This window comes from Barbatula barbatula (assembly GCF_947034865.1).
Source record: "Barbatula barbatula genome assembly, chromosome: 21".
NCBI lineage: Eukaryota > Metazoa > Chordata > Actinopteri > Cypriniformes > Nemacheilidae > Barbatula > Barbatula barbatula.
In genome coordinates this window covers 13,284,319-13,301,402 of record NC_136784.1, presented here as the reverse complement: position 1 = coordinate 13,301,402, position 17,084 = coordinate 13,284,319, and the positions used below count along the sequence as shown (strand labels likewise).

General features: G+C 40.1%; 1 protein-coding gene across 2 annotated transcripts; it reads right to left on the bottom strand.

The window, feature by feature from the left end:
* Window positions 1-6,115: 6,115 nt before the first annotated feature.
* Window positions 6,116-16,686, bottom strand: khdrbs1b (KH domain containing, RNA binding, signal transduction associated 1b). 2 transcript variants are annotated; one of them, XR_013788142.1, is made up of 11 exons: window positions 16,329-16,602; window positions 14,696-14,817; window positions 12,782-12,898; window positions 12,499-12,645; window positions 11,944-12,080; window positions 11,647-11,857; window positions 11,494-11,561; window positions 11,188-11,246; window positions 10,747-10,942; window positions 8,683-8,747; window positions 6,116-8,236 (listed from the first exon to the last, which is right to left on the bottom strand). XR_013788142.1 is itself a non-coding variant. In XM_079484643.1 (9 exons), exons 1-9 carry the CDS (start codon window positions 16,420-16,422, stop codon window positions 10,830-10,832), a joined length of 1,068 nt encoding a protein of 355 aa, XP_079340769.1. In that variant the 5' UTR covers window positions 16,423-16,686; the 3' UTR covers window positions 9,725-10,829. The 2 variants fall into 2 exon arrangements, 1 of the variants encoding a protein (XP_079340769.1); XM_079484643.1 differs by lacking the exons at window positions 6,116-8,236; window positions 8,683-8,747 and having other exon boundaries at window positions 9,725-10,942; window positions 16,329-16,686.
* Between the last annotated feature and the right edge of the window lie 398 nt (window positions 16,687-17,084).

Sequence of the window (17,084 nt, the reverse complement as noted above, 5' to 3'; positions counted from 1 at the left end):
GTTAGGATTTGAGTCATAAAAAGTGCAACACTCAATGGAAACGCGTTATTTCCATTTCAAGTTTTCATGCTCGTATTATGTGTAGAGAATTTCAGCGATAAACAAGCATTATGTGGCCCAATTACTGTTGATTAGTTTTAATTTAATACAAAAATAGACAATAAAACGTTAATACATTAAGTATAAAATAAATTGAAATATAACCAAACATAAAGTTGTGTGCGTCTGGCGAAATCGCCTATAATTACTAATGTTTATCCAATGTAGATTTGATACACGATTATAACCAGTGTAAACACATTATTTAAATACACCTAATTCTAAACACACACATTGAAATTGTCAAAGGATATTAAAAATAATATTTCGGGACATACCTGTATGTGTGCGCCAACATGTAGTGTTTCTTTACAAAGTGATATCACCAACTACTGGTCTGGCATTCATAATACAGCAGTTTCCATCAATTTGTGTGAATGCGTATTATTTTGACAATGTTATCGTGTAAACGTGTACCACAATGCGAAGGAAAAACATTTATGTTGTTTACTACTTTGTTGTGATAAGCTCATTCCTGGTGATGCCAGAAATTCTTTGTAGCACACATGTAAATGCAAATGACTGGAACTGGCAGTTCCCTTATCAGTTTAGAACTCAAAGCAATAAACATTTAAACACTTACTCTGCTTTATTCAGCATGTAGATGATACATATTTTGTTTAGGAGATTATATCAACACAGCAAAACACTATTCTGGCACTCCTCAGGCGAGAAACTTTTGGTGTGGGAGATAAACTAGTTTATACTTTTAAGTGACTCATTAATTGGCCGATATTTTGAGTTAAACTTAAATATCAAACTCTATGAAAGCTTTATTTTTCTATTTACTTAAAGTGGCCTTGGAAAGATGTGGTTACCATCTCTTCTTCTAGGCTTTCAATACATTCACTGAAGCAAATTAAAAACACAACACTTTTTTGTCCCCATTTTTCATGAGCTGAACTCAAAGATCTAAGTCTATTTCTCTCAAATATTGTTCACAAATCTGTCTAAATTTGTGTTAGTGAGAACTTCCCCTTTTGCAGAGATAACCCATCCACCTCACAGGTGTGGCATATCAAGATGCTGATAAGACAGCATGATTATTGCACAGGTGTGCCTTAGGCTGGCCACAATAAAAGGCCACTCCAGAATGTGCAGTTTTACTGTATTGGGGGGGTCCGAAAACAAGTCAGTATCTGGTGTGACCACCATTTGCCTCATGCAGGGCAACACATCTCCTTCAAATAGAGTTGATCAGGTTGTTGACTGTGGCTTGTAGAATGTTGGTCCACTCCTCTTTAATGTCTCTACAAAGTTGCTTTCATATATGCCGATCCAGAGTATACCAAACATGCTCAATGGGTGACATGTCCGGTGAGTATGCTGGCCATCCAAGAACTGGGATGTTTTCAGCTCCCAGGAATTGTGTACAGATCCTTGCAACATGGGGCCATGCATTATCATGCTGCAACATGAGGTGATGGTCATGGATGAATGTCACAACAATGGGCCTCAGGATCTCATCATGGTATCTCTGTGTTCTTTGTCCATAACATACACCTGCCCATACCATAACCCCACCACCACCAAGGGCCACTCGATCCACAACGTTGACATCAGCAAACCGCTCACCCACACAACGCCATACCCGTTGCGCTGTCTGCCACCTGCCCTGTACAGTGAAAACCGGGATTCCTGTGATCTCCAAAGAGCCAAGCGCCATCGAATGTGAGCATTTGCCCACTTATCTCATTTTGAATACAGTTCGTTTTGTGTCATTCCACCAAAAATTGTCTTCGTAAGTTTAACTAAACTTTGCTAGAGCTGAATAATACACTGTATAAAAACAAGTGACACCTTCCGTCTTTATTTAATAGTCTGTTTCACTTGGACATACAGTACATGAAAACATGGACGCAACTTGCGGTTCACAGTCTTTACCAAAAGTGAAACTTGTGTGGGTTTGACGGATCTTAGGTGATGGCCAAAAACTTTTAAATCTTGACGTATTTTCATCAAAAACATCAGTTTCAGAAAAACAATTAATGTCTAGATCTCATTAAAAATTTCTGATGTATTAAGATACTGAGTCGCCGCCGTGTCCTCAAGTTGAGTTTGCTGCAGGTAGGCTGATACTGAGCTACTTGTCAGGTAATTAGGTTGGAAGTCCGACTCTTGCAGACAAACCCCTTTCACCTCTTTCTTCGCTAGACTTTCTTTCAATCTCACTAAAATTAGAGTTGAGCCGAAGGCAAGGCTTACAAAGGCACAGCAACCAGACAGGGTCAAATATGAGAAAGCGGAGTAAGAACGCCACAGGTTGCGGTGGCGAGCGATGAGCAAGCAATGTGAATTTCCGGAGACCTGAAGAGAACAAGCGGAATAAAGAGGAATGCAGAGACAGCCTGAGGTGGTCCATGTTGTGACTAAAGCACAAGGGATGCGTGGGAGCCTACGGTTCGGTAAAGCACACAATTCCCACCCACACACCTTATTTCAAGGCAACTATTTAACATAAAAATGTATTTACATCGAGTTTTAAATTGTTTCTGAGGGATTCGCTCCTGCGGAGGCTCAGACTGTGCCCCGGAGTCAAGCAGGGGAGTTAATGAGACCCAGGGTTACCTTGTCAACAGGGACGAAGAGAAAAAGCACGTCCGTAGGTGAGCCGTACACCGCAGCTGTGACCTGTGATGAACTACAGGGTTTATCACAAACTCAACAAGAACTATTTTTGAACGATGACCGAGGTTAGTTTGAGGAGGCGGCTTGGGTTGAAAACACAAGCAAAACAAAACCACATTAAGTTATGCATCTCTCCAACTAATTTCCACATGAAAACCACTCCGAGGCTTTGTTGCCATTTCAGTCTCGCTCTGCGCAAGCATGCTGGCAGCAGACCAGCGAAGAGAAAGGATGAGAGCGGGCATTGGCAGATTCACGCTGTCCGTGTGGGTTGGAGGTCAACGCAAGAACAGTTTCCTTTGAAGTCCTTTTTTAAGCAAACTTTGCCAAACTATTTGTTGAAAACAAGGATGGAAGTAATTACTCGGCTATGAATACACATAGGAGTGGATGCATTCAATCGCAATACTTTTTGAGTTTACCACCATGAAGAACTGTAGAGTTAAATGCTGGTTTAATGCTTCAGAAGTGTGGACTGGCACCCACTTTACTTCAAACTGCACATCGCTCTACATGTCTTATTGATTCTCATTTGCAATCGCACAAGATATTGGAGCACACTCATATTACACGCACATTCCATTAAAAACCCCACAATTGCTCAGGAGGTCTACTTACATCAAGGTTTGGTCTAAACATAGTTTTCTAAGTGCACAATCCAAGAAAGTGCTTTCTTACCAGGCATCAAAGCTTTCTAGTCTAAATAGGATTGTTTATTTATTAATGAGGGCTGTACGATGCCAGTGTCTTATTTACCCTCATTGGTTTCAGAATGTCTTAGCACAGCAACCAGTAACTAGAATTTATTGCTCTGGGCCCATATTTATCAAGCATCTCAAAGTGCCGTTTTAAAGTGCTGAGAATTCATGAAATGTACTCCTACTTCCAAACTTAAGTATAAAAGCAAATTTCTTAAACAATTGAGAGAGTTATACTTAGCTTTAAGACAGCTCTCAAGTGGAGAGGAGTTGGCACTGTTGGGCTTGTGATGGCACTGAGACAGAGAGATGTGGTGGACAGCGGGGTTGGCCAATGGAACCTTATCTTTCCACATTATACAGGCATAACTTCTGTACTCCCCTGCATATGCGTAATTGCGGGTGGCACCTTTTTGAAGTATGAATTTGTGAAAGGCATTTATTAATGAAACAACATCTATTCATCATTTTCCTTTATCAAATTTATACATTTAAAAAGTTCTTTGTGCGCAAGATAAAAGATTGCGTACATGTCATTAATGCTGCACGCATTCGAGTTATGCTCTATGGATCATCAGTACGGTTGCGTGTTCTCGTTATGCTGTATTGCTATGGATCATCTTGTTAGGCTATGTTGCAATGAATTTGCATAATTCTCTGTATTTTGTTCACAATGGAATGTGTGATTTCACACGCAAGAAATTATTTATACCCCAAATACAATTGTATTTAAAGAAAAACGACATGGATAAAAACACATTTCAGCACCGGTTTAAATTGGGTAATTAGGAAATGGTGGAAAAGTGTTTATCTTTCTTTTCCAATGTTTATATCATAATGTATTCTCTTGAAAAGTCTTTATTGTAACTTTTTTGCTCGTAAGTCAATTCTTAACAGTGTTCTTGTGAGTAATTCTCAAAAATTTCCAGGGCCCGTATTCAATAAACATCTTAAGGCTAAAGGTAGCTCCTCACTTGCTGATTTAGGAGAAACTCTTAAAAAGAATAGGCGTGTGCTAAGAATATTTCACAAAGCATTTGAGCAATCCTAAAATGACTGTAATGCCTTGAAACGTAAACATTTTAGAAAGATATCATGACAATGAACTTAATCATAAAGACAACAAATATCTGCTAATTGTTTATAAGATGGAGACAGGCAAAATGCTGACAATTAGCTCAACATAATTGTATACACTTTATATGAACATATAGTTTATTTGCAAAAGATATTTTTATTATTTAAAAAAAAGGAGTTGTTTATTGCGTTTTAGTGTGTTTTGTTGTATTTGTTAGCTGTATTTATTAAGTTATTGTTACTTAATAAAACAATAATAAACAAACGGTTTGATTGATATTAATTGTATTGCAAAACTGTACATTTTTTATTCTTATTTTGAATACGGCATTAAATATATATTAAAATATTTCATTTGAATGTCTACATTTTTGTTTTAAGATCTTAATGTAAATGTGTCAGCATTAGACCTCATTCTATAATATTTCTATGATTAAAGGAATGTCAGTGACCCATCCACTATCACTGTGGTCATGGAATTGCTGACCTCATCCACAGCAACGAGGTCTACCCCGTCCTTTTTCTTAGCTTAAGATTTCTTTGTTTCTTGGTAAAAGTTGCTCTAAGCAGCGTTGTGAACAAGTTTTAAGTGGAAACTCTTTAACTAAAAACTATAACTGCTGTTTAGGAGAGCTCTTCATGTTAAGATAAAATGTTTTGCGAATACGGGCCAAGAACTTCAACTGTTTTGGATATCGATGGGGCTTAAAATGCAAGTTTGTGGAGCCACTGTTTCTACATTTAAAATTGATTTCTAAAAACACATAACCGCCGTAAAACACCATAATCTTATGGGAAATAGAACCTAGTTTGTACATCGGGTAACATGTAGTCATATGATCTTATTCGCACATTAGAAAAAACTGTTGCGCTCGAAATATCCGTCTCTAGTTAAGGACAACGTTTTGTTTAATTTATGGCTGGAATACACTACTTTTTTTCAAACTAGACATTATACACTTGCAGACTTTTTGAAAGTTTCAGATAGAAACACACTAACTGATCAAATCTGCAGACTGACTGCAACAAGTCCAGACTGAAAATCTGGGCAAAATCTGAGCAAGTCTTGTAGTGTATTTTAGCCTTTAGTGACAGTTCACCCAAAGACAATTCTGTCATTACTCATCTTGTCATTTCAAACCTGTATGACTTTTTTTCTTCCGCCAAACACAAACAATATTCTGAATACCGTTGGTAACTCAACAGCGTCGGCAGCCATTCACTTGCATTGGTTTTGTGACAATACAATGACAATACAATAGAAGTGAATGGGTGCAGCTGATTTTGGGTTATTTTAACTTTTTCAGCATATCCTTTTTGTGTGTATTTTTACATTTACATTTATGCATTTGGCAGACGCTTTCATCCAAAGCGACTTACATTGCTTTGAACTATATATTTGATTCTAATAATGTGCAATCCCCTAGGATCGACCCCACAACCTTGGCATTGCTAGTGCCATGCTCGAAGCACTGAGCTACAGGACAGCTATGTTTTAGTCCCATGTTTTCATTCTGGTTAGGCTGATTTTAACTTTGTTTCATTCCTTTAAACAAAGTAATAAATTCCATCCAAAAAAAATTGAAACTTTAAAATAAAGACACAAAAGCCACTTCTTGCAATCAAATCTTTATTTCTGACAACTTTAAGGCCAAACATTGTGTAGCACCAAAACCAATCAAGCGATTTGGCATTCCTCCTTTAACTATGTAATCTGGCTGTGTATGAACTTGAGTTGAAATACTTGGATGCATCCATCTCCAAAAAGAATAACAAAGAAACTTGTGTCATTGTGCAAATAGGAACAGAAATTGTGTCAGCCCCCCAACGATCAGTTTCCCTGTCACTTAAGGCTCGATTGTGAGGTGAAGGCCAACTGCTGTTGAAAAACGCTGTGTTAATGTGCTCGAAATCAGGTTCAGGCACATTAATCACTTTAAAACAACAAAAGACAATGCAGACGTCTGGCAGAGCCATTTCATCACTAATCCCAAGCAATCCCCAAGACATCCCGGATTGTACTGTGTGCATTTGCTTATGTGAATGTTGGAACACATGCAATGGAATGTTACCACAGCAACAGCCATGGCGGTTGTGTCCAACTTCTGTACTTGAGGGTTACAGATTACTCAAGCCAGATTCCACATGGATTGATTCAATTAGATTCCACCCCAGCGCACAGAGGAAGAAACCTTCAGGAGGCTTGGTTATTCCCAACACCTTCATGCGGATTGAGGTGGCCGGTGTCCACGTTTTCTCAGAGACTTAAGCCAGAAACCGACGCAAACCCCCCAACCCCCCAGAGCATGTGCACTGTTAGGTGCGAAACTAGCAAAACAGCCATGCGAGCAAGCGAGGCAGATGGCGTATGTGGTCCGATCATGAATCTGCATTCATGAAAACAGCATGCATAATTCGTGTTAGGAGAAAGGAGCTGCCAAACCGTAAGCCCGTAAGCCCAGGATCGGTCATTGATGCATTTCCCTGCAGCTGTAGGTCACATACATGCCCATGAATATGTAAACTCGGATCCATTAACTCCATCTAGTTGGCTTGAATATTCTGTTCTGGTGAGATCGCTAGAATTGTTTTGCCCCTAGCATCTGTCGGCAAAAAATTTTATATTTCCACGATATGCTTTTGAGATTTCTCATTACGTTGTGCCTGCGTACGCACTGGTCAACCTCCTACCACGGCCAGCCATTTCCAATTGTTCAATGTAACTTGAGCGCTAGCTGATGCTTATTAAAATGTGTGCCGAGGACTGATTTGTGTCTAAGGCAATAAGCTGGAGTCCCGTTCGCCCGTCAGCAACCAGCGCAGGCTCTGCGGGGGGACAGACACACTGTCATCGGCAGTAATTGGTCCGAATGACGAGCCTGAATTCTGTGTGAGCTAGGGAAAAATGACCAAAAGATCGAGTGGCGAGGAACCTCGACGGATATATACTGACAGCGATGCGCGTTCATGCATTCGGTGGCTAAATCAACCTCTCCAAAACAAGGATCAGAACATATAGCTTGTGCAAAATCCATTTCATTTCATGCCTCTATGGAGAAAATGTTTACCTTCATTTAGATCAACAACCACTCTACACGGCAAAACCCTGGAGCTTTGTTTGTTTGATCAGACGCTAGATTCAGCAGAGAATCGTGCAAACTGCAAGACAGCGGCAGAAGGAATAAAGCCATTCAAACATATCTACTCCAGAGCAAGACGAAAATGATCCTGCCAATTAAAACACAATGTCTGCGCTAAAAGATAGGGGTCAGTCAGCTCTAAATTAGCATGTACTTTCCTCTGAGTGAGGAAGCGAGTGTGTCGGAGACATGCTTGATTTGCAGAATTAAAAGAGCTGGGGTGCTGGTCTGAGATTTTTCATAGCCTGTTAAAAGGATTTCTTGGTGAACATCAGCAGAAGAGGTCCATTGAAAGATGAGAACTTCAAGTTAACTGCATAGAAAGACCTTGATGTGGTGAGCATTAAGGAACGCCTGAAATATCCCAGTATAGAGCACCATTTATAGCACACAGAATACTTAACGGCAGACAGCAAGAGCCCAAGACTTGTCCTTTTTAACCTGGTAGAAATGTTGTGGTTCAATCTTTAATTTTCTCTGATCTTGTTCTCCTCACAAGGTATCCATCAGACCCTTCGCTTTGCCATGTCCATGGTTCCATAAAGACATCTGGTGCTCAAAGGTAAGATTGCTCTTACACCATAAATAATTTTCCTGTGAAAGAATTGCACCGAGGTGAGTAGGGTTATAATGATTAATTTAGTGAAGCATCAGTTTAATTTTAATAAAGCAGTTAATCGTCACTAAACTCGGCCTATTTGTGGAGAGCAATATTAGCCGTTAAACTTTTGCCAAATAACAGATTTCATATCTAAATTTGGCATTTCTATTACTCGTTTCGGATGGGAAACAATGCACATAAAACCAGGGTGATGGAAACCCAGCTACTGACTGCAGCTTTAATGCATCAGAGGAGAATTGGCACTCCCGGCTGAGATTGATTTCTCCCAACGTTTTTGTCTCAAGTTATTAATCAGAGTAATGTAACTCCCACAGTTACAATTGTACAACAACAAGGTTTTAGGGAGTTTGTTACTCTTGTCTTTTGAATGGTACTGTATAACCGTACTCATGTCATTTCAGAGTAATGGTTAACTTACCTGGACAGAGGTCCCACGTTCTTGATAAATCAATTCCATTTCCAGGAAGTGCCGGGCATCAGTACCTGAGGGAAGACAGAACGTTATGACCAGACAGTCAAACATTGCTGTGATGAACTATATAGTATTGAGGAGGAGCATGCAAACTGCAAAGTTTGAGTCATGCAACTCAAGCTTTCCCAGGTAACTTTCTTCTGTAAGGACATTTGTGTTTTATTTTCAATACGTTTAACAATCGCGCTGATTTTGCAAAAGAAAAAAAACAGGAGCAGCATTACAAATACAGATTTATCTACATTTTGACACTGAGTATTTTTAGCATGAGTTGCATTACAAGTCTGATCTAACATGTTAGTACACAAATATTTTAAAGAAAAATCTATTACTGCGTCAGTTTGTAGATTTTTTTACTTTTATATTTTAAACGACTGAATCTTTTAAATCATTGCACGCTGTTACCACAAACGTTTTAAGTAAATGATAAAAGACACTACCAACTTACAAATTTAGGGTTAGGTTTACCTTTTACAATGCTGCACTTAACAGTTTAACAGTCCTCTCCTGCCTTCTTTACTATAAGCAGCCGACGCGTCTTTGCATCAGACTTGACAAATATGGCCCCTGGAAGCTTAACTTTTAAATTCAAATTATTTCAGGCTAGTCAATACATATCCCATTCTCTGAGTAAGACCAAAAATAAAATGTCATTCAAGAAAAGTTTAATACATACCCAAGCATCGAATGCTTTAGCTCTCTCTATAGACATTAGGAAGCTATCCAGGTTATTTTAAAGAGCACAGGTCTTACCTCTAGGGTCCTTTTATAAGTATAAAAAGAGAGAGAAACATTAAAGGTGTGCTTTTAATGGTCAAATCAAACACTTTAAACAGAGTCCTTTAGTGTAGTTTACGTCTTCAGACTACATGCATTGGTTTAAATTTAAAATCTGTTTTTGAAGAGGGAGAAAAGTCGTTACCGAAGGTTATGAATTATTTAAAGGCCATTTCAGATTTTATGATGACAAAGAAAAATAAACCAGGTTAAAGTTTCATAAAAAACAAACTAGGCTTTATTGACAACTGCTGCAAAACATATTTTGGACAGATTTAGTTACCTATTTAGGCAAGCTTACACATGTCATTCTGCATTTTATGGAGAGGATACAAATACTAAATGGCAGTAAAGTACAATTTGGATGTGTTTTTTTTCCTTGTTCCTTTTTTTACTATGTACAATGTGAGTCGGTTTTAGCTGCAGTATCCCTTTACATAAGAAAGAGATGACCCTTGTGGAGATTGTTGTCCAAATCCTTTTTAAAGCAGTTTGTGCATGCAGTTTATATAGCATGGTGTCATTCATTATGATCTGACTTATTTGATAAATACTTTTGCCTTTTAGCCAAACATTGGTTATTCTACAGAACAGTTTTGAAGAGTAAATGTTTATTTTAACAAATTAAGGATTTCAGGACAGTCCATCTCAACAGCGTCTAATTGGGCTATATTTCAAAACTCTAAAAATACAAGGAAAAATATTGAGACCTAAATCTACGTTTACAGCTTTTAAGACTATTTAAATCAAATGAGGGATAATCAATGAGTGTTGGAAGCATCATTAAAGACATTTTCCTTTCAATAATTTATTTTCCTTATTACAAAACAGACATTTTATGTTTAGGGTCCTTTTGATATGCTAATATTAAACAGAATTTTGAAATGTAGCCTACATGGGAATCTGCAACTGCACCTCAGCAGAGTTTTATACGTAACACAAATTAAAGAACTAAAGGGGTGTCCTGGGACACATAAAAAGTGGCTGTACAGTTGTTAGGCTTTACCTTTTGACTAAAAACTTTTTTCCATCCATTGGAACACAAACTTTTACCAACGACAAATGCAAAAAAGCAAGGGTAGGTAGGAGGAGAGGAAGAGATATTGGCAAAAAGAAAAAAACCCAGGCATCTTTGAAATTATCGATTTTAAACGTTCTGTCGTTCTTGAGTCAATCAAATGCCGAATTGTCGAGTTGTCTTTAAAAAAAATCCAAAAACAAACTGACAATTACTTTTGTTGGGTAGCTTAAAGCGTGAGCTGCCATGGGAGACAGTTGTCATGGCGACGTGGTGGGTGAAGTTCCGCTAGTCAGACTTAGTATCGTCCATAGGGGTGCTCCCTGTATCCGGGCTTAGTCTGTCTCGGAGCGGGAGCTTTCCCACCAGTGTTGGTCGAAGTGCGCTGTGTTCCGTTCCAGTCATCCTGAGCTAAAGGTGCAAACATACGAACAAAGGGTGAGATGACAAAAACTAAATAAACAGTAAATAAACTGATTTTTGCCAAGCAAAATGAAATTTGTAAAATCAGCAGAAAAAGCTTGATAACGTTTGTAATAATTCATGTATAAGACAAGATCAAAACATAAAATCTGGAAAACAAAGTTATGGACAATACACCTAATAACGCTGAAAATGTCCTTTTAATACCACCAAATACATCAGTAAAATCTTACCGTAGCTTTCGTACCCCTCCTGCGGCTCTCCATGCCCATAGTCATAATATTCCGGTTCTCTGAAAACACAATAAGCAATGCTAAACTCACCACTTGGTGCCAAGAGAGAACTGCACACACCTACAATTCTCAAACAAGAAAGATCGCTTGAACATCCAAAAACACAAATCCAAGCCAAGAACGTTTTAGGATTGTTTTTTAAGAGAAACTGTGATGGTTCCCAAAAAGCCTCAACACATAATAATCATAAGCAAAGTCGATCTTTCAGGGAAACTTGGCCTAATAATTTATGTAGATTTCACTTACGCCTGTGGTTGAGTGTAGTAGCTCTCATAGGATTCATATGCTGGCTCTGTGTAGTTCTCATCATAGGACTGAAAAAGCAGAACAAACGCAATTGATCCATGACATCAGGAAATTCAGAATGTTTGATAAATTCTTACTAATAAAGAAACACACATATTCTTCGTATGTCTCTTGGGCTGGAGGATGTGGGGGTGGTGGAGGGGGCATCCTCTGTCCTGCAGGGGCAGGTGGACGGGCACGTGTGGAAGCTGCACCTCTTGGAGACTGGGTCGGATGCCCGCCTCTTCCTGCTGGAGCCCCCCTTACAGCTCCTCCTCGAGGGGGTCCACCACGAGCCGCTCCGCGCGGGGGCATACCACGACCCCTGCGGCAATAAATACACATCCATCAGATTGAAATTTCTTCCAAATACTTAATGTAAACTAAATCAGTGATGTCTTTATTAGGTACCTTGGTGGTCCTGAAGGAGGGGGGGCTCCACGGCCTCTGACAGGGGGTCCTCCGCGGCCTCTGGCTCCATGCTCCTGACCCCCATTTAAATATTTCATCTCCATAAACTGCTCTTGGCAAATATCATCCATCATGTCCTGTGTAAAGAAGCATTTAAGTAAATGACAAAATCAAATAATGTGACTCAGCTTTTCACCAAATGAGATCCCTAAACAGCAGTGGGGACAACATGACTCATGTCATGGTAACACAGAAACCCTGACATTCACAACTATCATATGAGGTTGTTTACAAAGTGGACAACAGAAAAATCTGTCTCCGCTGCACCATTTGGCTATAAGAGTTGCTCGAATACAACCCATTTATAAGATTAAATATTAATCCGCCACCACAGGCAAGAGGAAAAGAGTTATTATCCGACAACGCAGGCGGTTCTGAGTTCAACAATGCCCCATTTGGAATATATTAAAATAAAACATCAGCACAACACTGCACACCAAATAAACATGTCTGGGATGCTTTTCTTGGATGAAAAAGAGATTTCAAAGCACTTACAGGAAAAAGAAACTTCTTGATCTCTTCCATAGCGTGTGCCATGCGCAGATATGCCTCGGGAACAGGAGCAAAGACCTCGAGGAACACATGAAGCTCCATAGACAGATGTGCATACTTCGGCTCTCCACTTTTCCTCAGACCGTCCTCCTGGAGAACAGTTTCCAAATAACTGAGAATATGCCATCTAACAATACACAGTTCATTCATACCTCGAGACTAGATCTACCTTAAGCTTTCTTGCACCAAACATTAAACTTGTACTTGAAAATCAATAGCACTGTACCTTGGTTTTGTCCCTCATAGATCCTTTCCCAAGAACCGAGATCTTGGCTCCAGTCTCCTCCTGCAGCCTCTTGATGGTGTTCCCCTGCGGTCCAAGGATCTTCCCCACAAAATTAAACTGCGCAAAACCATAGGTGAAAAAATATTTAAATATTAAAGAGTTTAAAGAAATCTATAGAGTTCCTTTTGGCTTGACTAGGGATGCACGATACATTAACAGCCATATCAGTATGTAATTGATAATACAATTTAAGCAGATATATTATAGACGATAAATCCAATTATATCCACTGGTGAAACTTCTTCAGCCGCACGCTGCTCACAGTTAAAATACTTTACAGAACTGACTTTCGGTCGTGATCATTCACTTACTGCTGTTAGCAAAACAATGTTGATGTAGGTACAGTATGCCTTTATGATTGTGTGAATTATAGGAACAAACGCATATTGTTTGAATGCTTTCTGTCTTGAGACCTGTTAGACTTGTGGCCATTATGAAAAAGTTTCTGGGTTGCTCTGGAAGAACATCTGTAATATGTTTATTACATAAGAAATATACCAGAAACGTTGAAGATTATTTATCCATCAAACTAGTGCAAAGTATGCTTGGTACATGATTTTCAGGGGGAAAGAAGAAAACTATTTCTTGATTCAGTCTTAAGGAATTTTATATTTATATACGGTATATCGGCCAATACATTGGTTATATGCTTATAATTTGAAAGAATTTTTAGGTAGCGTTATCGGCCAAAATGTACATATCGGTGCATCCCCAAGCCTGACTGAACTTGTTTTTAAGGAGTGAAAACTCAAAGGTTTTGATCCCCAGAAAAGGATTTAAATGGAATGTGTAGCAGATCAAAGGCTGGTGCCTTAGTGGATTTTTGCTCCACTCAACATGGTAAGTAACATTTAAAGGTTTGACATCACAAACATGAGGACGCTAGGCTAGAATAGAAGGGGGAGAACACACTCAGGAAGCAACAGAAAACATCTGGTTTCGTGCACGAAACCAATGAGGCATGTCACTCAAAAGCAAGTGATATTCAATGTTTACTCCGGTAGTAACAAACAATAGTTAGAATCTGACATTCCGCTATTGGATGCACATGTCTGTTTGCATGAAGCAGACAGGTGCGAGTTACAGCACACTTTTACGCCTCTGAGGCATCTGGCAGCGCGTGTCTAGTTTAACACGTCATCCCAATGAAGAAGCCTTTTCTGGTATTGATGTTCAATCTAATATTCAAGAATGGATTTTGGGAAATGGATGTAGCTTTCAATTAAAGGCAGGGTGTCCGATTTCTCTTAGCCGTTGTTGATGTTCAAATCACCAAAAGAAACACGCCCCTACGCCATCTTTCGCCAGCACTCGGCTCGATGTCCATCCAGTGCACCTTAATGCTGATTGGCTACAAGGTTGGTTTCGCACCCGGCCCGACAAGTGTAAATTGGAACAAGCGTAATTCGGACACCCCACCTTTAAGCTAGCTAAACTACAAGCAAAACTACAAGGGATGTAAATGCAACTGGTCAAAAAGCCCGGCTAAGCTCTCCAAAATAGTTAAAGACTCATTAAGAATAAAGCTTTCAAATGTAAAAACATTAATAACAGATTACAGGCTTTTTACAGGCTTTGGTAATCAAAGGTTGGAAAAATTCTCAATGCACCTGCGATAAGCACAAGCAGCTGCGAGCGAGTACATAAACCCATTAGCTTCCAAAAATGTTTCGCTCTAATGGCTCCTTTCCAGCACAAATGCAATTCCTAACCTCAACTAAACCTGCTCAAGTCAACACGCTTCCAAATGTTTGGTGCGATTTCCTCACACCCCACAGAAAAGCCTTTTGTCAAGCACACGAGCGGTTCGAAAAAGAGCCCACAACATCCACGCTGCAACATGGAGACACTCACCTTAGGGTACTGTTTGACAGGTATGAGGACCCTTTCCTTCAGCTTGATGTTTTTTGTTGTGAAGAGGTCCAGGTAGCTCTCTGTATCTTTCTCTGTGTCGCCTTTCTGGACCCTCTCGATTTCTGCAAAGCACGACGACAAGATGACTTTTCACCGAAAACACAAAGTCTTATAAACCAACGTGCAATATTGAAGTATCGGGTAACCAACTTTCAAGAACTTTCACCAACTAAAAAGACAAACCCCCTGCCGGACGCTTCCTTATTATTCAAACAGAAACGTTTAGGACTTCGAAACGAAAACGAAGCTTGACCCTCTCGAAGGGTCCACTCCAATTGGGTGCTTGGCACACAACCGCAGGCGAAAAACATCCATCACATCATTGATATCAAAATCCAAAAACGAACCTGTCCAGGTCTGACTGCAGCACACAATGCATGAAATAAGATCACTAAGACATAAGGAGATTTCACTCATTATAGCTGCAATCCGGTGTCCACATCAATGATCAGACAATACTTCTCATTCTCACCGGTGTTATCAAAGCCGATATGATCGGCTCCGATGTCCCTAAATAGGCAAATCTTCACAGCTACTTGTCCCTAAATGATGATTTCACATCAATGGCACATCAGGTTTAACAGCGCGTGTCAAATAAAGGCATTTACAGAGACAAAATCAATAAACGGATCCTGCTCAAAGGGGGTTCTGTGCAACTTCGCCAAACTTGCATTGCTCTATGGCGTCCGCCACAATCCATCATTTACGCGCATATGTAACTCATGGAAGTGATTTATTTCAAGACTCTAGACCGTTCACAAGATTCAGCAAAACTCCAACTGGGCTGATGATATAACATGCGTGAAACGAGGCCAGGAAAATACATTTCCTTCAGCAAAAAGAAATCTCTCATCTCCAGATGCAACACTTCCCACACCAGGACGCATCTGGTCCGGGACATGTTTTTTATTAGTACGACAAATCTCAAACGTCGTAGATTCATCCCTACGTTTCCATTTCATCAATCTTGACTGGTTTTTCCTAAAAAGACTCTCACGGTCCACGAGAAGTGCATGTAGGTTAAGCGACGCACACAAAGAAACGCCACGTTGACCCCCTATTTACGTGCGCGTTACTGGAAACAATGTTCGAGAAATAACGCGCAACATACGATAATATGACATATCTGGTATAAATTCGTTTCATACGTGAATTGGCAATCAAACACGAAGTGTCCAAAACATTCACGTCGTGGACAAGCGTGGAATGTGGTTTAAAAGTTTCACCGTAAAGCCCAATTCAGCGCGTGGCTAATAACGTACCAACAGCGGAAAGGGGGCTGCGGTGACAATACAGCTCTACGCTACGACACGTAACAAACCACAACAGCAGCACACCGAGTCCACATTACCCAATTCTCCACAAAACCCCGAACTACACCGCTAAACGTGAGAAAATGGCTTCAGCAGCACACGCCTGGCTTGCGCTAGATACGCTGTGACGAGACTACGTAACGGTCGCCCCTCGTCCCGGCAGCGATAACGGAAGATTCTCGCCGTTTCTTTTCCTGACGACGCCGCTGCGTCCATCCAAAAAGTTGCGGGATTTGCTCGTTTTCAAACGCGGGTTTTACCTGCAGAGATAAGTTTCATGGCGTGCGTGAACGATGAGTCCAGGCTGTCGCGCTCCGCCAGCAGCTGAGGGATATATTTACTCTCGGTCTCCATGTCGGGTTGGGAAATAAGTTAAAAAAAAACCGGAATGAAGCCCGAAAGTCCGCTGGAGAGACTGTTTTAGTATCCACGTCGATGGGAGTCTTTACGCGAACATGCGAGGCGCTTCGCAAACAGACGCGTTTTCGTCCGGTCGCTGCGGCTTCGTCTCTCCGGTGTTGGAAACTAATGAACAAACGCGCGAGATGAGCGCGAATGACTTAAGCCAGCGGAAGTGACGTCACGAGTGTTGGCTCGAGCGGTACCGCCCCTTGTAATGCAAACGTGTTTAGCGTTATAATGGCGTATACGTGCTTTGGGACGGACTTTGTTTTTATTTGTGAATTTTTTCATTTATAGAGATAGAGTTGTCCTAATATATATCCAGTGAACGGGGGTTTCACGCTGGTAGAGTTGGTCATGTTAAAGTTAAAAAATAATATTATTTTAGTTTAGTATGGACATTAAATCAAGACATATGAGTTGATATCGTATGTGTTATTCAGACTGTGGTGAAATAAGAGGTTTGCATGCGGTTGTTGTGGTCTTTCACATGGGGATAGCGTACCAGTGTACGAACTCGAATGTTTGCTGCCCCCCTCTGGATACAAAGGGAACATTTAAATGGCGCTCGAATCTTATTGCTGCCAATTATAGCATCATTTATATTTCAACAA

Bases quoted from the DNA above. Each gene is read 5' to 3' on its own strand.
- khdrbs1b (XM_079484643.1), bottom strand. From the start codon at position 16,422: ATGGAGACCGAGAGTAAATATATCCCTCAGCTGCTGGCGGAGCGCGAC. The intron at 14,818-16,328 runs GTAAAACCCGCG...CGTGCTTTGCAG, and splicing joins CATGAAACTTATCTCTGCAG to AAATCGAGAGGGTCCAGAAA. The intron at 12,899-14,695 runs GTGAGTGTCTCC...GGTTTTGCGCAG, and splicing joins CTGTCAAACAGTACCCTAAG to TTTAATTTTGTGGGGAAGAT.